General features: G+C 36.5%; 1 protein-coding gene across 1 annotated transcript; it reads right to left on the bottom strand.

The window, feature by feature from the left end:
- Window positions 1–189: 189 nt before the first annotated feature.
- Window positions 190–21,328, bottom strand: LOC120781426 (rho guanine nucleotide exchange factor 18). The gene is made up of 3 exons (XM_040113646.1): window positions 21,108–21,328; window positions 20,318–21,044; window positions 190–4,118 (listed from the first exon to the last, which is right to left on the bottom strand). The coding sequence occupies exons 2-3, from the start codon at window positions 20,994–20,996 to the stop codon at window positions 667–669; spliced, it is 4,131 nt and encodes a 1,376-aa protein (XP_039969580.1). The 5' UTR covers window positions 20,997–21,044; window positions 21,108–21,328; the 3' UTR covers window positions 190–666.
- Between the last annotated feature and the right edge of the window lie 1,078 nt (window positions 21,329–22,406).

Raw genomic sequence — 22,406 nt, 5'->3', positions numbered from 1 at the left:
TTATAGTGGTTTTTAAATAGGTGAAAAAATGGGGGCGCTAAAAAAATATTTATTCTCAAAGTGGGCGGTAGACAAAATAAGTTTGGGAACCACTGCTTTAGATGAACGTAATTGCATAAAAGCGACATCTTCGCTTGATTTCTCTTTAACCTATGTAGGAGTATAATTCGAAAAATATAACAAATTGAATATTTTCGATTTTATTACAATCAGTAGTTATACTGAATCAAAGGTTTATTATAGACATAAATGCCAGCAACGCATACATACATAATTGCATGTGTATAAATTGCAGAACTATTTATAATGTTACTTATTAAATGATAATATTACTGATTTATGAAAATATTATTGCATACATACATATAATTCAATTAATTCTTTTTACTGCAAGTTTACTGAAATCTCACATGCCTACAACTCACATATTGAGAATGGAAGCATTATATAATATATACGTATCGGAATGTAAATACATAAGCTATTTGCCAACTACATATGAATAAAACATACATACATATGTACTTTAAATCTTAAAACCTATCATGAGTCTTATACTTTGTTTTTGAGCTGGGCCAATGGATTGTTTTCTTCCAATTAAATGTCTGAAATAATATAACTATATTAATGCCGCATTTATATCTCAACCTCTGGTGAGAACGAGCGTCAAAAATAAATTTCTTCCTCATCTGGTTTAACATTGTTATTTTTGTTACGGCGGTTTAAATTGCTGGTCCCAATTGATGACAAACAATTGTTTTCTGCCGCTAACATTGCTTGAGAACTGCGCGAGGAAGTGGGCGTCTGTCGCTGGCAAAAAGGTAAAGCCGATGAGGAATCCGTCCGACTTATGCTCACAGTTGAAAGAGGGGGTGACGTGGCTGTTCTCGTATTAGGATGTTGAATAATTGCAGGTGAACTGCCAGTGCGAGCATGGTTGGAAACAATTTGGGACGTTGATTGTGTCGTAGTAGAGCGTTTATCAGCCAGCTTGAGTGGCAATATCTGTGTGCATCCGGCTTGCTGTAGTACACTTGCATTAAAACTGGCAGATTTGTCAATTTTGCTGCTGCCCGAGTTAGGACTACTTAAGGATGTACTCGTCGAAAGCGAAGATAACTTCATAGGAAACTTTTGCTTAATACAAGTCGGATTTATTTTTGGTGCATTAGTGGCACTTAGCAAATTAACAGGTGGATTTTTAGAAATCGTCGAAGCTGTACGCCATTTGTCTTTTCGTCGATCGACAGTACTCTGGGCTAAGGAGGGTGTGGACACATCACTTTGCAAATGTGCTCCTTCGTGACTATCGTGTGCATCATCACCAGAGGAAGTTGCAGCCAATGATGGACTATTAATCAATAGAGGTGTATTGGGCGACAGAAGTAGTCCTTGATTTGAGAGTAATTCCATTTTACGATAAAGTTGTTCGCGTTGTTGCTTAATATCTTCTTGTTCAGCTTTGATTTGCTCTTGAAGTTTAATTTGCTGCGCATACTTTTCCTCTAATTCTTTTTCCTGTTGCTCTTTTTGGCGTAACCAAGCAGTTTTCTCATCCTGTAATTTATCCTGCAGATTTCGTAACTCTTCTAACTGATCATTATGGGTATAAGCGACTCGTGGACTTTCTCGATACAATGCCAATTGTAATTGCAAGTTTTGTATAACTGTCATCTGTTGTGACACTATGCATAGTAAAGTATGAAGATGATGTGATATTTGCAATGCGGCATAATTATGATCTTTGATTGCAATATCTTCAGTTCCAAGTGTGGTTGAGGACTGTGAGTCACTTCCTATGGATTGTATATTCAAAGTGACCACTGATGAACTAGATTTAGGATCACCCTTCTCTTCCAGCTCTTGTAACCGTGGTATCAGGGTTTGTAATGCAGGTATTTTCGACACGTTACTATACGAAAAACTACCTTTACCACGTTTTTCGTCAAAACCAGCAAATGTTTCTGCACGTTTTGGTAGTGTAGGTGATGCATAACTGTCACTTTGTTTTTCCCCTACCGAACTTACTGAACGCGACACTGGCAAACCAGTGGATGCTGTATACACCATAGCAGCCAGTTGGCTAATACTTTGTACCATATTCAACACATATTTCCACAACTCGATCGTATTACAATCCACGCCCACTAAATCCTTATAGGAACCAAATGTAGCAAGGAAATTTGATGCGTTTGTTGAGCTTCCATTAAAGAACGTCCCATTGCCGCCATGAGTACTACAACTTTGCCCATATGTTGTAGTTACTTCAAAAAAATTCTTTTGCTCTTTTAATAAATTTAGTTGGAGATATATCTTGTCCTCCAAGAGAATTGCATGATCAATATCTTTCTGTCTTATTTTATCAATAAGATCTCGTTTACTAACACCAATTCGAAGTTTTTCTTCAGCTGTAAGATCTTCAGATTCTATAACATCAGAAGATGGACACTCCAGAACGGACTGCCGTATTGACTGAATCCAAGTATTCTTATCCTTAGGCTGCTGCACTTTTAATTCATACATTTCTGGAAAAGATGGATTTGAAGAAATTATATATATACCCCGTGCTTCGGTTCCCGCTTTTTCACGAATGAGCAACTTTTGTAATGGAACTACACCCGCTTTATGTTCTGGTGTAAAAAATGTGTACTTGTTGTGGGCAGAATTTTCACAAAGGAAGAATAGACAGTCGGTGAGTACAACAACTAAGACCAATTGCATCTTCGAACGCCCTTGCATTAAAGTTGCATAACCTTCGAATTTCAAACGACGACGTGACTCAGCTCCAATATCTGATTTACGGAATGGTTTATTTTTATAAATGGCAAACGATTTCGGGTCGACACGATTAAAAATTTCCATTTGTCTTTCTCGTAACTCTTTCTCAGCAACGCACGCATCAACATCTATAAGTAAAGCTTTTACTAAATTAAGGGCATGCTGAAGCTTATCTGCTTCTAATTTATCTTCCCGCCCACTTTTAAGAAGGGGTTCGATCAATAAAGGATATTTAGTAAGGCGCTGGGTAACAAATAGTACACATTCTGGAATTCCTTTTTTCTTTAATAACGGATTAGCTAAGCAGTGTTTGTACCACTCAGCAAACGTTTGATCACGACTGGTCATGCACGTCTTAAAATGTTCCAGTGCTGTCCGATGATTAGCACAAAATTCCCCATATGCTAGTCTTAGGTGTTGGGCTTTTTCCAATGAAAAAAAATCCAATAATATGTCAGCTATACTATCAACAACATACTGCTCCCGTTGTTTTTGTCTTAATTTTTTTAAAAAATTTATATGCAACTCAGTTAATTCTGATAAACGGGGGAACATGGTATTTATATTCAACGAAGGAAAATGACGTTCCAAACTTTCGACGAAAACTTTTTGCATTACAAGTAGAGTTTGACAATGGTGTTTCTCTGTCATAATAAACTCATATATATGTTCCTGTCTTTTAATCTGCTTTTCTTTGAGAGATTTTATTACGTCCCTGGGAACACTGGGTGACCATGAATCATGCTCATCAGCTGCTATTCCAAGTATTGGATCTGCGCCTAGATCCTGGGCTTCGATGGGAGGGTCATTTAGAAATTCAGAACGTATCAATGGTGTGTCGTCATTAATATTTCCGCTTTGATCAACTCCATCGAAATAGTCTTGACCGATTTCTGTTTTATCTGCTCCCTTCTTTACACCAACCAACAACAATTTTTGACCACTACTCGAACCCGATTTTTTTACTTTGCATTCCATTTGATGTTCCTTAATATTTGACGTTGATATATTGATACCACACGAATCACAAACACCTGTTTGACCTCCAGACTTCATTTTATTCTTATCCTTTTTTTTGCGAAAGAATAGTGAACCCCGCTTTCGACGTTTCTCCACATTATCGTAGGCCTCAATTTTCACATGGGCTCTCAAAAGGCTTTGGTTTTCATCTTCGCTATCATACAGATGACGAGATTTAATCTCTTCTTTTGCAACTATTGATGAAGTAGATATGCTTTTTTGTAGTGGAATACGAATTTCTGTTGCTAGACTACGCTTTGCGGCAATTCGCTGAAAATCGCGGGCCAATTCTGCTTCGTTAAGGGAGTGTGTTGATATGCCTAAAAGTAAATTTTAAATGGAAATTAAAAATATAACAATTACGACGTGTTCGAAATAATAACAACGACCAAAATTAACATAGAAATCTATTAACAAGTTTTTGCAAAATTATTCTATATATAATATTGCCTTACAATCATTAGTACATGATTATTTAAGAAAAAATATACAAGTTTAACTTATGCTGCTTTTATTTTTGCTTTCAGCCCGAAAAAAACCTAAAAAATTACCAAAGCAAAAAAATATACAAAGATGTCTTTGCTGTGAATGTTCAAAACTTGTGTAGATCCTAATATTACAGTTAATTTCTATGTTTATTTTACTGTTGTATGTTTCAATTCCAATTTCTTAAGTTTTTAAATTGTCTTTGATTTCTTCCTTTTACATACATACATACATTTTCCGCTACACAGTTTCTGCTTGCTTGTTTGTGCGATTTACATATTTGTCATTCTCCCTTTGCATAAACAGGTAGGTACAAACTATGATAAGTGTGCAGTCTGCAGTTCCTCTATTCATTTGTGCGATATTAAGGAGCACTAATTACGCAGTGAAATACCTAACGTGGATAAATCCAACAATAATGTTCCCGTCTCTCCAGTATCGCAAACGCAAACAGCGAGGACTACAGTACAATTGGGAACCGTTCAATTAACAGAGCAGCAATCGTCAGCTAACCGATTCGCTTTTCACTCCGCCGTTTTGGCAACAGGTACAGGTGCTACAACCCACATGCATAGTTCAACTATTTTAGGGATTGGTAGGCCATACTTATACAACGACAATTCCTACATTCGCCAATACAACTTTTCCCTCCACACAATTATCAAGTCTGCACAGGACAACCAGCTTTCAACCGCGATTTATGGGTACAGAAATTACAATCAATGGTTATTGAAGAGCCTGAAAGGTTACGTCAGGATAGCAGGACGGGAATAATGAGTGCCTTATAGAGTATTATTAGAGTATTATTCATCGAGGGAGGATATTGGAGAATTACATTTGTCAAATATGAATCTGATCAGTCTCTCCACAATATGGTAGCTAACCCTTAAAAACTGAAAATTTCGGTGCTTAAGCTGCACCACCTATAGAGAGTGAAGCGAACACTCGGGCAAGAGCTATCCTGAAACATAACACACGCCGCGTCGGTACACGGTCTGAGGCAGGTCTCATAAGGAGAGCTGAAAACGTAAGGATACCCGACAGCTACAACTATGGATGGCGATGGATTGCCGGCCGAGCTATTCAAACTCGGCGGCGAAGAACTGATAAGGAGCAGCTTCTTTGTAAAATATGGTCGGACGAAAGCATGCCCAACGATTGGAATTTAATTTAAGTGTGCTCTGCCCAATCCACAGAAAGGAATAAGTCTTCAACATCGCATATCGAGCGTACTGTGTGAAAGATTAAAGCTCACCGTCAACAAACTGATTGGACCTTATCAGTGTGGCTTTAAACCTGGAAAATCAACACTCGACCAGATATTCGCCATGCGCCAAATTTTGGAAAAGACCCGCGAAAGGAGAATCGACACACACCACCTCTTCGTCGATTTCAAAGCTGCTTTCGACAGCAGAAAAAAGAGCTGCCTTTATGCAGCATTGTCTGAATTTGGTATCCCCGCAAAATTAATACAACTGTGTAAACTGACGTTGAGCAACACCAAAAGCTCCATGAGGATCGGGAAGGACCTATCCGAGCCGTTCGATACCAAACGAGGTTTCAGACAAGGCGACTCCCTATCGTGCGATTTCTTCAATCTGCTGCTGGAGAAAATAATTCGAGCTGCAGAACTTAATCGAGCAGGTACAATCTTTTATAAGAGTGTACAGCTGCTGGCGTATGCCGATGATATTGATATCATCGCCCTCAACACCCGCGCCATTATTTCTGCTTTCTCCAGACTCGACAAGGAACCAAAGCAAATGGGTCGAGTAGTGAACGAGGGCAAGACGAAATATCTCCTGTCATCAAACAAACAGTCGTCGCACTCGCGACTTGGCTCTCATGTCACTGTTGACAGTCATAACTTTGAAGTCGTAGATAATCTCTGAAAGTATTCGAGGCAGTACCTGCCGGGGGAAGCAGAGGAAGAGGAAGACCTCCACTCCGTTGGATGGACCAGGTGGAAAAGGACCTGGCTTCGCTTGGACTATTCAATTGGCGCCATGTAGCAAAAAGAAGAAACGCTGTTGTTTACTCGGCTATAATCGTGTAAGCGGTGTCTACGCCAATAAAAAAGAGGAGGAATTGAAAAAAAGAAGGTTTCGTTGGAGAGTGGGTGCTTTGTTTCTTTTAGAAGTTGTCGTCAAATTTTGTTTGGTCTCAAATTAAAATTCCACAACGTTGATGAAGGTTGCAAATGAAAAAAGACGCCCAACTAAAAGAGAACTTCTAATCATCGTTATGTTGTCGACTCTCAAGGATTTCTTAGCAACTTCGTCAATGACTCCAAATTACTTATGCGTTAGCTGTGGAAATACGACATAGGTTATGAAATACGCCGTACCTAGTTTTTATTTTGGAAGTGGTGAACTTCAAGTACTTCAACTCCACATTGTTATTGTTGTTCTAACGGGTTTATAATTCCCGCTTGGGTGGTAAGGTTCATGTAAGTTGACATTTAGATCAACTCCACATATTTGTTGACGCCAGTGAAGACGCCTTCGCCGCTGTTGTCTATCTTCGATCACAAACTTCAACGGGTAAAATTGAAGTAGCAATCGTTTAACTCAAAAAAGCACTCAAAATAGATTCAAAGTAAGCACCGTCGTTACTAGCTCTTCATACAGCTCAACATAGCCGATGAAACTAGGCGTATAAATGATGGTATCAATTTTAGTTCAGCTGCGCGTTGGTCACGTGGTTCCCCATTCCTCTTTGGCCCTCTAAAAATATGATAATCGTTGGAAATGATGAACCTCATGAACAACTTTGCTTTAAATTTGCCTTATTCATTGTGAGTTGTAATCTTTATGAATCTAATAATTTTTCTTTATTTAAATGATTGCTAATACGCTAATTACACTTCATCAATAATTGCCGCCGTGGCGGACAGATGGACCAATGCTACGGTTTAACTGCTAAAGAAGTAGAGAATGCCAAACACCTCTTATGCCACCTATTACAACGTGAAGTGGTCGCAACAAAGATCCAGTTCATGGAAAACGGTCAGGACAACGCTCGTAAACGCCCATTACTCCCACTTTCACGGTACATAGACGAGGAAGGCGTCCTCAGAGTGCAGGGACGCATTGACGCAGGTAGCTGGCTACCAACTAGCGCACGACTTTCTATTATTCTACCAAAAAATCATGCCTTGTAAGCTATTAGAGTTACAACCGTAAGATATCCGTCACAGTTATTGGGTGCCATGACTGTAATGTTTGTCGCGGAGCGTGATTACCAGCACTGGGAAAAGATGGATGGCACTGACTAAGAAGTCAAGCGATTCCCTGTTCTTCGGCTTCATTCGCCTACAAAGTGAATTATCACAAAAACATTCATTGACTCGCCAAGTAAAGTGCTGCTAACGAACAAAGCCGTTAAAAGAAGGGAACTTGGTGTACATTTGCGACCATAACGTTCTACGGCGATAATGGTGCTGAGGTAAAGTAGAATGAGCGTACCCTCGGCTTGATACCAGGGAAGGTTCGACGTCGACGAGCTGCAATCACAACCGACAGCCGGACGATTTTCTACACAACTTGCACTCCTGCTCTCTGAAAGCATTCGTCAACAACTCGGTATAAAGGAACTGTGGAGCGGAGAGAAAACAGACTGCCTACCTCGCAACTAGGTGACTAACAGAAGATTTCAGGACCGGAGCATACTCTTGTAGAACCGAAAAAGGTGATGTAGTGACTGATGCACAGCGCATACAAACATTATGGAGGGAACACTTCTCCAGCCTGCTGAATGGCAGTTAAAATATAACGCCAGGAGAAGGCGAACCCGTTTCCTCAATCGATAACGATGGAACAGACGTTCCATTGCCCTACCATGAAGAAGTTCGAATAGCAATTACCCGTCTGAAGAACAACAAAGCGGCGGTAGCCGATGAATTGCCGGCCGAGCTACTGAAATACGGCGGCGAAGAACTGATTAGGAGCATGCATCAGCTTCTTTGTAAAATGTGGTCGGACGAAAGCATGCCCAACGATTGGAATTAAAATTGGACCAGGTGGAAAAAGACCTGGCTTCGCTTGGAGTCTCCAATTGGCGCCACTTTGCGAAAAGAAGAAACGACTGGCGCACTGTTGTTAACTCGGCTGTAACCGCGTAAGCGGTTTCTACGTCAGTAAAGAAGAAGAAAAATAATAGTACACCTCTGATCGCTTTCGTCAAATTGTTGAAAATTTAGAGCGTACTTTTTCTTTACATAATGTTCAAGTGCCAATAAGACAACCGCTCAAAGCAATGAAAATATTATTGCCATTCTGGCAAGTGTTGCTGAAGACCGCAATTTGTCGATTCCAAGACGTTAAACTTTCCCACTCAATGACAGTATCATAATATTTACTAATTGGGAATGACGGCGATGAAGATGTGGGGAAAATTTTAGAATAGCAACCCCCGAATTTGGGGTTAAAATGGGGGTAATGGGGTAAAATTAATTGTTTGCAAAATGAAAGGAAGTATATAATTTTATTTTTAAATTCATATTTAGTAAACTATAATGCTTCGTAAACTAAATTCGTAATATTTTTTTGCATTTTATAATTGATCTAAGTAGTCTTTATAAATGCTACGAAGAAGAATAACCGAATTCGGCAAATATTGTGCCGCCAATTAATTCTTTACAAAATGCAATTTGTAGAAAACATAAGCAGTTTAAAACCGTACTTCAAATTTGAATTAATGTGTAATGCTATGAATTCTCTGAATATATAGTAAGATCCATTTCGCGGCTCCCACCTTTTTTAAAGAATAAAACACAAAAATTTCCAATTCCAATTTCTCCACGGTATTCATGCTACGGCTGCTATATTTTCTTCACTGCGTGCTGGACGTGGTCTATACGGTCGAAAATAGGTCTCAAGATTATGTTGACCATAAGTTGAGCGAAGCCCGCGAAACACATATTTCACAGAACGTGAATTTTCGTAATAAGGTTGAACAATTTGTAAACGTTATTCAGGTGTAAGTCTTTCCATGTTAAAATGCCAAACAATACTGAACAAAAATAACAAGATAGCTTGGCCCGACTCACGCGTGATCAGTCAAAAAAAGGCTATTGAAAAAAGTTCCTTCCTGGATCACCGTTTATTATTTATGTTATATGCTTTCGACTGCGTGCATCTTGTTTAACATGGGGCTTTAAGCAATGCCTGTAATTAATTTCATCAATTTCATCATTCAATTAGTTTATTTCCATTATCACCAAGGAAAAACTTCTAAGTTTTGAATTAAGCTAAGAACTATTTATGTTATTATTAAACGCGCTGAAAAAGAAAATAGGTTGGAATTAATACACAGGCAGACCACAAAACTCAGTAGGTGCGATTAATCAAAATGTTAAAAGAAATTAAAAATATTCTTAAGCAGTCCTAAGGCAGTTGGCATCTGTTCTTAAAATTATTGCTATAAGTCAAGTCCGAAAAGTATTAAAAGGGCACAAATAGTCCTTGATAATGTTATATTTTCAGGATGAAAAAAAGCATAGGTAAACAATAATTTACCAGATTATGACGGAATTAATGCGTTTGCACTTAAAGCGTTACGCGGAAACGTAATCAGCATGATTACCTTTTTAACGGAATGCGTTTCTCATCACAATGGAAATTTGCTGACGTTATTTTAATTCTTAAACCCGGAAAACATGAACATCTGGTTAATTCTTATCGACTAATTAGTCTACTGGTAATTATCTCGAAAGTACATTTTTACGTAAGCTTTTGTCGGTGTTGGAAGACAAACAGCTTATTCCGAATCCTCAGTTTGGCTTCAGAACATTTCATGGCACAATCTTCCCACTTATCAATGACAGTGGAGCAATATGGTAGAACACTTTATAACTGATGCTATGGAAAATAATAAGTATGGCTTCTAGGCCTATTGTTCAAATTAAAGGAAAAACTACTGTTTAATTGGATGCCCAATTTAGCATTTAAATTTTGTTATAAATCACTTACACGTGTGTCGATGAACGGATGTTGATGTGCGAAAAAGGTCAGCGCGCAGGAACCGTGTGGTCAATATTTTTATTCGAATATATAAGCAGATGTTGTTAACGACTTGTGAATAATGAATTGTGTTGAGATCCCGCGAATTTGTAGTTCGAGTAAATATGGGAAAGGTGTCGACGCGGTGCAGTGTGTAAGCGAATGTTGGTAGCGAATTGATGATACGATCCCGTTGTCCATCCTTTTTGTTAAGTGGGTTGGTCAATAGGTGTGGTGAGTTGCGTTGGTTTTGTGTTGTGCTCTCATCGGCTGTGGTGTATTGTGCTATGTTTAGCTAGAGTGCGCCAGTTTTTCCCGGGTAGAGTGGGTGGAGGCTTAACTCATTTAAACCATTACCATTGCCTTATTATTTCTTTGATTTGAGATCAATTTGTGCTGGCGCTCCTCAAGGCAGTGTACTCGCCCTTGTGCTCTATATTCTTTATACCGCGTGTTTTTCGAATCGGTAAATTTTTTTCTGTAAGTTGGTAGTGTTCTTAGTGACATCTTTGCTAAATTTCACATCAAAATATTCATTAGAATTTGAGATACGCGTCGCTTTAAGAGGCCTTAAAAGTGAATTTTCCAATTTTTACTATGTCTGAATTTATTGAACAAAGAAATGTGATAATGCACCATCTCATACTGCATTGGTTATTCGTGATCATTACGCCACACTTTCACAAATATTGTGCCGCAATCATCGCATTCGCCCGATTTACCTTCGTGTAATTTCTGGCTATTCAGCAAATTCACAGGATAAAAAAGCTGAATCGAAGAAGGCTCTGATAGCCATCACGACGCACATAGGAGCATTTGGTCTCAAAAACCGGACAAAATTATTTAATGATTTTATGATTTTGTGATTATATGATGAAAATGAATAAAAATGCATGATTGAATATAATAATGCAATATATTCAAATAAAACAAGTAAGGAAGGGCTAAGTTCGGGGCAACCGAGTATTTTATATTTCAGTTTGGGGTAGTATCGACCAATTTTTGCTCATCCCACATACTACTAATATGCTACATACTCAAAAAATGTTCCCTGGGTTTCATTAAGGTACCTTACATACAATCACCAATCAAGTGGATGTTCGAAAATCTTGGTAATATCGGGTGATTTTTTAAGAGCTTGATAACTTTTTTTTAAAAAAAAAACGCATAAAATTTGCAAAATCTCATCGGTTCTTTATTTGAAACGTTAGATTGGTTCATGACATTTACTTTTTGAAGATAATTTCATTTAAATGTTGACCGCGGCTGCGTCTTAGGTGGTCCATTCGGAAAGTCCAATTTTGGGCAACTTTTTCGAGCATTTCGGCCGGAATAGCCCGAATTTCTTCGGAAATGTTGTCTTCGCTGGAATAGTTGCTGGCTTATTTCTGTAGACTTTAGACTTGACGTAGCCCCACAAAAAATAGTCTAAAGGCGTTAAATCGCATGATCTTGGTGGCCAACTTACGGGTCCATTTCTTGAAGATGAATTGTTCTCCGAAGTTTTCCTCAAAATGGCCATAGAATCGCGAGCTGTGGGCATGTAGCGCCATCTTGTTGAAACCACATGTCAACCTCAAGTTCAGTTCTTCCATTTTTGGCAACAAAAAGTTTGTTAGCATCGAACGATAGCGATCGCCATTCACCGTAACGTTGCGTCCAACAGCATCTTTGAAAAAATACGGTCCAATGATTCCACCAGCGTACAAACCACACCAAACAGTGCATTTTTCGGGATGCATGGGCAGTTGGCCACCAAGATCATGCGATTTAACGCCTTTAGACTATTTTTTGTGGGGCTACGTCAAGTCTAAAGTCTACAGAAATAAGCCAGCAACTATTCCAGCTTTGAAGACAACATTTCCGAAGAAATTCGGGCTATTCCGGCCGAAATATGAAAGAAAAAGTTGCCCAAAATTGGACTTTCGAATGGACCACCTAAGACGCAGCCGCGGTCAACATTTAAATGAAATTATCTCAAAAAGTAAATGTCATGAACCAAATCTAACGTTTCAAATAAAGAACCGATGAGATTTTGCAAATTTTATGCGTTTTTTTTTTAAAAAAAGTTATCAAGCTCTTAAAAAATCACCCGATAGTTATATGGGAGAAGGGTAAAGTTTTCGCCCAATTGTATCTATTTTAGCCGCAAACATACCGCTGGCTAAGGGTGCCAAGTGCCTAAGTCCATTTTTTTCAAAAATGAGATTTTGATGCAGTTCGAAAGATAATTCGAAAATACATGGGCTAAAAAACAAAAAAAGGAATTTTTTTTTAAGTTGTATAGTGTTGGTAAGCAAAAGTCTTAAGTCCGTAGTTGTCAAAACAGCGCGCGCCAAGTCCACTGAACGTACACAGCATCAGCTGTTTCATAGGAATTTGGCGCAACATTCAGTAAAGTTTGTTTATTTGTTTTATAAAATTGCTCATAAGTGGAAGGTGAATACGGTTACTTATTTTTTCTTAATATTTAAAGTTTAGTTATTGTTATTATATCAGATGTGTGCTGATAAAAATAATAATATTCAACCGAAAGCAGTAGAGTGCCCTGGTTTTGGAATTGAAGCAGATGATGGTGTTGTAGGACTAGTGCCTTATGGTTTTAACAGCAGTTCAGACAATTCATTTGAGTTACCAGAGCAGAGTAAAACACGTAAACAAAGATTAAAAACAAAATCCAGTTTCTCCTTTTCTGAAAAAAAATAAAGTCCTTCGCCAAAGTGGTAAAAAATACCTCGGCAAAAAAAAACAGGTAACGTTTGGCAATACAATAACGTGAGAGACGCTAGAACTCGCAAGCAAAGATGTAATTGTTTGGACAAAGGTGAGACTGCAATCATGAAATGCGCACAACTGTCAGAATCATGTAGAGAACAAATATTTAAGGAATTTTGGAAAATGTGTTGGAAACAAAAAAAAAATTACGTTAATACTTTGATAGAGTGTATTCAAACTAAAAGACCTCGAAATCGTCGCATAGAAAACGCATCGAAGAGAAGTCAAACACTGCAGTATCACCTTAAAGCCAATAATACAATTTTGCGTGTGTGTCGCACTCTCTTCTTAAACACATTGGGCATAAGCGGAAAAACTGTTTTGAAATGGTTGAAAACGCCCTTTTCTGTATCCAATTCAAACAAACACAACCGAGGAATGGCTACCCAAAGTGTACAGCAGCAAGAACTAAGTATGTTTTTCGACAGTCTTCCAGCCACAGAATCTCATTATTGTCGAGCTACAATCACAAAAAAATATCTATTATCAGAATGGCAGTCTAAGACAAAGCTTTATGATTTCTAAAAAAATAATTGGTGTACTGAACACGAAAAGCAACCTCTTTCTATGACAGTTTTTAATGACATTTTTGAAAACAAAAAATTATCTTTGTATGCGCCGAGAAAAGATCAGTGCGATATTTGCGCGCGTTATCGTGTCGGAAATATTTCAGAGGAAGATTACTTGCTCCATCAGGAAAAGAAGAAAGAAGCCAGAGAAGAAAAAACCAAAGATAAAAATGCCGCGCAATTCGTATTTACAGTTGATCTTCAAGCTGTTTTAATGTCACCGAAATCAAATGTCAGTACATTTTATTACAGCTCTAAGTTGAAAGTTCATAACTTAGTATTTTATAATTTGAAAAATCAAAAAGCGTACTGCTTTTTATGGCACGAGGTCGAAGGCGGATTAACTGCTGATGAATTCGCTAGTATTTGGACTTATTTCATTAAAAAAAATATTCTGCATAATTTGGAAAACAAAAATAACCCGATTAACATTATTTTTTACAGTGACGGGTGTACATACCAAAACCGTAATTGTACTATGTCAAACGCTTTGCTTAATACATCGATAAATAATAAAATTACGATTGAGCAAAAAATACTTGAAATAGGTCATACGCAAATGGAAGCTGATAGCGTACATTCTGTAGTTGAACGTGCATTAAAAAATAAAGACATTTATGTACCAGCCGACTATATTGGTTTGTGTAAAGGTGCGCGGGAGAAACCAGAACCATATGATGTGACCTATTTAGATCATACATTTTTCAAATCGTTTAAAAATGTATCGTTTTTTAAAACCATACGTCCTGGTCGTGGTGCAGGTGATTCGAAAGTGACAGATATTCGAGCACTGAAGTATACTCCAGATGGAAAAATATTTTTTAAATTAAGATTTCCGCATGAATGGAAAACTCTTCCACAGCGCAAATGTATGCATTTTGCCCCATTAATGTGGTCCAACCTGGATCAGTTTTACCATGAAAAAAGGCCTTTTTCAAAAAGGAAATATGAAGACTTACAATCTTTAAAGGTAACATTGCCAAAAGACTACCATAAATTTTACGACGAGTTGCCACACGAATGAATTTTTTTTTATTTTGAATAATTAGTGCTTAAGATTTTGATAACTGGAACATATGACTGATTTTTGTATATTTAAGATATTTATTATAAAAATAAAGTGAAATATAATTAATCTTGATTAAACAATTAAAGTTTCTATTAACTTGTGTTTTCTTTTCAGGCGAAGAGAAAAAAAGGTGTTTAACAATAAAAAGAGCTAAGTCCATTACAAAAATAAAACTCTGTTGCAGAAATTGGGCTAAGTCCCAAAAATAGACATAAACAAGTATCTTATGCTTATTTCAAATTAAAATTGTATTTGAGTCATCAATTACGAATATAAAAAGACATTGTGTTATACAGCTTTAAAAAATATTAACAAAAATAATATTTAGAATGTTTTTCGTCTCTCCTGAAAAATTTCAAAAAATGGACTTAGGCACTTTGCACCCTTAGCCAGCGATACACTGTTATGAATAAAACCTGTTCTGAAGTTTTCATTGAGATGACTCAAATATTGGCGGATATATTCAGCATAAAGTGATCTAGAAGTTCGAAAATCTTTATATGGGAGCTCAGGAAACGATTGACCTGATTCAACCCATTTTTGATACAAAGAAATACTATTGTCAGGAAAGGATTCTGTGTGAATTTCAATTTCTTATCACACACATTGAACGATATTTTCGGTCAAAAGTCAACTATAGGTACCGGGGTCCACATATTCGGTACCTAGGGGCTTCAACAGTTTGTTGGATTTGAACAATTTTTGGTCAGAAGGTGGCATACGTTAAGGAAATTATTACCGCAAAATTTTATTCCGTTATATTAATTACTTCTTTATTTGTGTACTAGAAAGTGCAAGAATCAAATGGCATTTTAAATTGTATTATATGGGAAGTAGGCGTGATTGTAATCCGATTTCGCTTATTTTCACATTGTGACATATAAATATTAAGAGAATATCACATTCTAAATTTCACCAAAAAGTGGGTTCCGATAGATCTCTCTTATACTTCTTATTTCAGTATTTAATTAAAATAAATAAATAAAAGCAGTACTCATTCTATGCAAGTGACCAACCTAATTAAACGTGCTTTTTATTAAGCGGGGGAAAGATGGGGAAAAGTTTAAGTTTATATGATAAGTAGAAACCCTGTAGATTATTAAAAAAAAAATTTATTTATAACTCGACCTCCCCCGACACTATAACAAAAACACTAAAAAATTAAAAAAAAAAAATTGTTTCGTTTGTTGATATTTCATTGTTTTCGAGAAAAAAAAACAAAATAATACATTAACTAAATTAATATTTATATTATTAAAATTAAATAATACCATGTTGTCCAGACTCCATAACAAATATTTTCCAGAATTCACTTCACACAACACATAACACAAGTTGCAATTTCGAGAATAATAGAAAGTATCGAGAATAAGGACGTGCGTACTGAACGAAGTCTAGGTTCCGACTGCTTGTGTGGCAATATAACGCGTAAAGGTCAATTATTTAATCGGTTTATTGTTGTACGGTTACTTAGGTAATAAATAAATCATTTTTGAGTAGCATCACTGTAGTTTGTAATTCTCAATTTTGTCCGATTTTTGAAGGAAAATGCTCCTACGTGCGACGGAGGATTTTTCCAAGTGCTATGATGACTGAAAATTCGTTGGCATAAGTGTATTGCAGGGGAGGAGATTACTTTGAAGGAGATGAAATGGACAAAATTCACCTTTCAATTTGATCACAGTAGTATATCCTCAAGCACAAAAATTGACCTCAAGTGGTTTTATATGGTCAGTTGTTACCAAAAAACACATGCGCAACTATTTTGCGGATTACAATTGATAAGAGGCGCACTTGGAAAGATTACGTAAAAATAAATAGAACTCAGCTTAGATTAAAGGTGGCGCAGATATACTGGCTCCTTAGGCCAAGATCCCGCCTCAGTCTGAAGAATAGATTGCTAAAATATAGGGTAATATTTAGACCGATATGAATGTATGGCATTCAAACCTGGGGTAGAGCGGCGAATTCAAATTTAAAAATAATTCGAACTTTTTAAAATAAAATTCTGCGCACCATAGTGAGGACTCTTTTCTATGTGAGAAACAGTGTCCTCCACCGGAATGTAAAATAGTGTACTGTAAAGGAAACAATCGAAAAATTTAGTAGACCTTACCTCTTCCGTTTGGAGAATCATGAATATATATATTTGCGATTCAACAGCTGGACAATAGTTTACAACGTAGAATATTGAAAAGATACCACTAGCTAAACTTCTATTTTCGATTCAATTAATGTTAAAATTTTTGTTTATTTGTTTGTTTCTGTTTTTTTACAAGGCGCGTTCCAAAGTAAACAGCACTTTTAGAATCTAGCGCCCCCAGGCCATCTATATGTCAACTGGTGCGTTAGAATCTGCTATCTTTATCGATTGTCCAGTGAGTGATTTCATGACATTTCATTGATTGGAAGTGAAGTTATTGCGTTTTAAGTGTCCGTATTTTTGTGTTATTGGTGCGAAAATGGGCATCGAACAAAGAGCCAACATTAAATTTTGTTTTAAAATTGGTAAAACTTTTACCGTTTTAACGTTTCAATTAATGAAGCAAGTTTATGGCGATGATTGCCTATCCCGTAGCAGAGTGCACGAGTGGTTTCAACGTTTTCTAAGTGGTCGTGAGGACATAAATGACGATCAACATGTGGGCCAATCAAAATCCGTGATCACCGGAAATTCCATCGAAACTATGCGTCAATTCAAAAATCAGTCGAAATCATAATTGAAATTCACGGAAATGGAATTGAACATCTCCAAAACATCGATTTATCGCATTTCGACCAAAAATTACTCAGAATCCAACATTCGAAGGACATCTTTGTGACCGATTATTTGACCAAAAATCACATTTAACCATTAACTACTCACCGTATTTACTTAATATGACACCGTGCGACATCTTCCTTTCGGAAAAATGCATTTGCCCAAAAGGAAAGCGTTATGCAGACGTAGAGGCCATTGAAAAGGCTTGCACCGGTATACTGGCGGCCATACCGGCCAACGAGCTAAAACACTCGTTCGACATGCTTTTGGAAAAAGCAAAAAGATTATTGAAGCAGAAGGAGACTATTTTGCATAAAACAAATTGAGTTTGCCGAAAAAACCATTTGTTCTGTTTTTTTTTAAGTCCTGTTTACTTAGGAACGCACCTTGTATTTACGTAACGCCGTACTACCATAACTCATCCTCATTGTGCTTTCTTGTTTGAGAGTCCTGACTTAAGCCAAATAGAGAATTTGTGGGCTTTTTTAAAGTAGCGAGTAAGTAAAGGAAGTCCAACCAATAAAACTGCTTTTATCAAAGCAATACAAGAAGAACAGCAAAAAATTCCCTAGCTCTGTGAAATGAAAAACCTTATTCAGGACATGTCCAGTCGTTTGCGAGCTGTTATAGACGCTAATGGTCGTCATAACAAATATTAGTTATTTTTACAGTTTTAATAATTCTTGGTATAATTGGTTGGATTTTGCACACAATCAAATGATAGTTTGACACTACACTATTTGGTATATAACGCCATTAAACTTGTTAAAAGTGATCATAATTTACTGAAAAACAAAGCTCCTGCACGTAAAATAACAGAAAAAACCAAGCTGATCCTTTTAAATCTTCTTGAGAGATTATTGCTGAAATAAAATGGAATTTGGGTGTGGCGTATCCAATAGGCATGTACGAAGGCGTCAAAAAGCTATGAGCACGGCTGAATTTTGCTAAAGAACATTAAAAAAAGGACGTAAAATTTTGGAAAAGAGTAGTTTAACTTGTGCATCAGCCATATATCAGGTACATAACTCCAAATACACCACAAAATAAGCAGTGAGGATAAATGGTGAAAATCTAAAACTTACCGAGCCAAACGGGGTTGCCAGCTAACTCAACACATCTGGCACCCCTCTCCCTCGAAACATCACTTTCCTGGGCCTACCACTGGATGACCTCGATGACAACTTATCTGAACCTTACCATCCTAACAGAGACAAGATAACCGTTACAACAACACAATATGTATCGGATATATATAACTGAAATTAAGGGATAATCGTTCCCTTATAATGATAGGTCTGTGTGTCAAAAATTATTTGAATCGGACCAATTCTTCCCATAGCCCCCATACTTAATATAAAGATTTTCGAAGTTCCGGGTGATTTTGTACCGCATATATCGGCCAATATGTGAGTTATCCCAATGAAAACATGAGAGCGTGTTCTACTCATAACAGTGTATCTTTGTGGGTAAAATAGATAAATTTAAGCGAAAACTTGGCCTAGCCCCTATATAAGTAACATCAGGAATTTCGATCATCCGACTGACTTTACTCTATATGATTGATTATACACCTTCCTTAATTTATTTATGTTTTTTTCGTCATATTAATTTGACCTGAAATGTTTGGTTTATACGCACTTTTGTGCTCAAGTACTGAACTCAAGTACTGATCCGTTACTCTGTCTGATTCTGTCTGTTCGATTCATGTACACGAATCGAACCGTTTGTCTTAAAATCAGCGATAGAGAACAACTTTGAATCACTAGCGATCAGCTTATACATGATTTGTTTATGAACGTTTGCATTGGCAGAAAATACCCGAAATGATGCACACTCATGCTTCAATGATTGAAATGATCGACAGCGTTCGGTTTATATATCATCACTGATTTACTCGTGCACTTCTGTACTATTTCAAATGCATATACATATATGTATGTATATACATACGTTATATGCATAATTGAAATTCCACCGAGTACATACGCCTCAAAAATTTGTCACATGCGCATATTTTCAAAGCTGGTACAGTTTTTGCCACACATGATTTAAATCAATCCGGCATAAAATTGTTGTTGTTTGCTGTACTCGTAGATTTACTCGTATTTTATGGGGAAGCAGTGGAAGAGGAAGACTCTCACTCCTTTGGAAAGGCCAGGTGGAGAAGCACCTGGCTTCGGTTAGAATTTCCAATTGGCGCCACATATCAAAAAGGAGAAACGACTGGCGCGCTGTTGTTAAGAAGAAGAATATACCTGGTATTATCTTCCTGCATTAGTCCATGAAATTTTAATTCACGCTCCGGATAGTACTCAATATGTATTACTTTAAATTGGATACCTCTCAGAAGAACCTGCCGAGTCAAGGAATAATTACTCCGTGACAGAAGAGTGCTTTGGAGCGGTTTATTTATTTGAATATAATTGTTTACTACTTATTATGGCTTTAAAAAGCTTTGGCAAAAATTTCACTTTTATATAGACAGTGATAGTATTTTTGCCCGTTGATTCCTTACAAGACCGAACACAGTGAGAGTATCCCAAACAATTAAAAAAAAAACTATGTACATACAACGAACGAGTAACGAAACGTAAACAGTTCTTAAAACCACTTAATCATTTCAAACGAGTTTTTAAATTTCAGCAGAGCGGGTCAGTGTGGCTATTTCTATGTCACGCACAAACTGGGCAATTGGTAATTTTTTTAAAGAACTATTGAAAAAATCCAAAAAAAAAAACAACCATAGATTGTCGAATTTTTGTATATGTACATATATGATTAAATTTAAAATATTAACATGTATTTTTTCTTGTACATAATTTTAATGTTCGTATTACTTAATTTAAAACCTTACCTCCGGTGCTATTTCTGGCAGAACGTCTACGCTGATCTGTGGCACATATTGTTTCAGGTTCTTCACTATCCAAGCTAGATAAACTAATGCTCTTATTTGTAATATTAAGATCATCAATGGTTGTCCAAGATCTACGACGTTCATTTATAGGAACATATTGCTGTTGCCGTGGCATCCATCTAACATACTGTCCAAGAGCCAGTGCTACATTAGCGCTATTTACTGAATTTAGGTCAGGCAAAGATGCGCTTAGTATAGCCGAATGAACTGGCCAAAAACTATTAAAACCATCATGCATGCGGGCACTGCAATTTTTCATTTGGACCACCGTCTCTCTTATACTTTGAAGTTGTGTTAGCGTGTCCTCGAAAATATTATTAAATTTTGTTATTGATGCCGGACTGTGCGGTGTTACATTTATTGTAGGAATCATGTTATTATTACAAGAATTACTTGCGGATAAAACTGGTGCAGTGTCTATAATAGGAATGCAGTAATTTTGACTCTCAGAAGAGGGATGCTGATGATTAGTTACATGTTGAACTTTAGTATTTTGCAATTGGATTTGTACATTCAGTTCAGATACAGAATGTTTGAGATCAGTATTGAATGCAGGATTATAATTTACAAAATCTGTAACTACATCATTATCACTGTCATTGTCAACCGCTGCCATCATAAAATACAGCTAATCTCTTTTACTTAAATAAAATGTATCCTTTCCCACCTTGAAAAGAACGTAATACATAATAAAAAGATACAAAGTAACTATAGATGTATATACACATACTTTTTTATAATCTGATAAACGTTGATATGGACACGAAACTCAAATAGTCGATATTGGTGCGTATAAATCAAACACAATATATTTTAATCTTCATTAACATTTTGGAATTTGCATGCCTTTCGCATAACTTATATTTTATTCAGAGAAGAAACTTTTATCCATGAAAACAAATACATGAACAAAACTACTTTAAATTTTTTGCTTTACTCTCTTTTTCGCACAATGACAAGTAGTAGATAGTGATGCCAGTGTGTAAGAAACAGATGTGAGGCAAAAATAATAAGAGTCCACAGTAGTTCCTTCAAAATTCGAATGCAACCCATAAATTTTATAGCCTCGCTTGTAATATTTTTGCCAAATGTGTTTCCTCAAATCGTTTAAATTCAATATATATACATATATAATTACCATGCGATTCTGTACTGTGATGCAGTCATAAGCCTCTAAATTTGAGAATTTTACCGTGCGATTCGGTACTGTGATACTGTCTCAAGTCTCTAAATTTGAGATTTTGAGTTAGAGACAATTTTTGAGACTTGAGACGATTTTGCTATTCTGTAAGTGACAGTCACAAAATCTATTACATTTAATTATTCAGAGATGTTTTTAAACTTGAATTAAAATATATATGTCGATAACATATATTAAATTTTCTATAACATAGTCCAAAAATATAATTATCAATAAAAGTAAAAATATATGTTGACTTTGTTTCATAATATTTACGAAATTTATGTAAAATTGATTTATTTTTAACCTTTTCGTGTTTCAGTTGCTTACAAAATAGAAAATAACTACAATCGATTAATATCTGTGATGATCTCTATTCAGTATATTCAAAATGGCAGACAAGAGTTCTTTTTGATTTTGTGACCTGCTAATTACCAGGTCTCAAGTTTGAGTCAATATTTTAAGACTAACGCTAGAGACTGTTTAGTGAATAGTAACTAGTCACAAATTGAGATTTTACCTCAAAATGTCTCAAATAGAGACTAGAGACTGGTTACAGAATCCCGCTATTAGTAATACCATGTTCAGACCAAAAATTTAAAAGATTATACCGTGTTCAGCCCGACACTTAATCACACGATTTCGGCTGTTGAATGGATTATCCCACTAATCTTAATTTCGCCATACAAAAATGACAGTTCCAAATCACTTCATTGAAATGATTTGAAACTGATCCACGCTAAATCTCTCTGTGCGACTCTGATTTTGCGCAATCTACTTGTCAGCACTGGAAATCTGTTACATTATCACAGCTGATTTAGACACTGCAAAGGGAAAAAAATGTAAACA

The sequence above is a fragment of the Bactrocera tryoni genome, unplaced genomic scaffold (genome assembly GCF_016617805.1).
Source record: "Bactrocera tryoni isolate S06 unplaced genomic scaffold, CSIRO_BtryS06_freeze2 scaffold_7, whole genome shotgun sequence".
NCBI lineage: Eukaryota > Metazoa > Arthropoda > Insecta > Diptera > Tephritidae > Bactrocera > Bactrocera tryoni.
The sequence above is the reverse complement of the archived record's forward strand: the minus strand, read 5'-3'. Positions and strand labels throughout refer to the sequence as shown.

Coding starts and splice junctions, on each gene's coding strand:
- LOC120781426 (XM_040113646.1), bottom strand. CDS start 20,996: ATGATGGCAGCGGTTGACAATGACAGTGATAATGATGTAGTTACAGAT. Junction 4,119..20,317: donor TGCCAGAAATAGCACCGGAG/GTAAGGTTTTAA, acceptor ATTTACTTTTAG/GCATATCAACACACTCCCTT.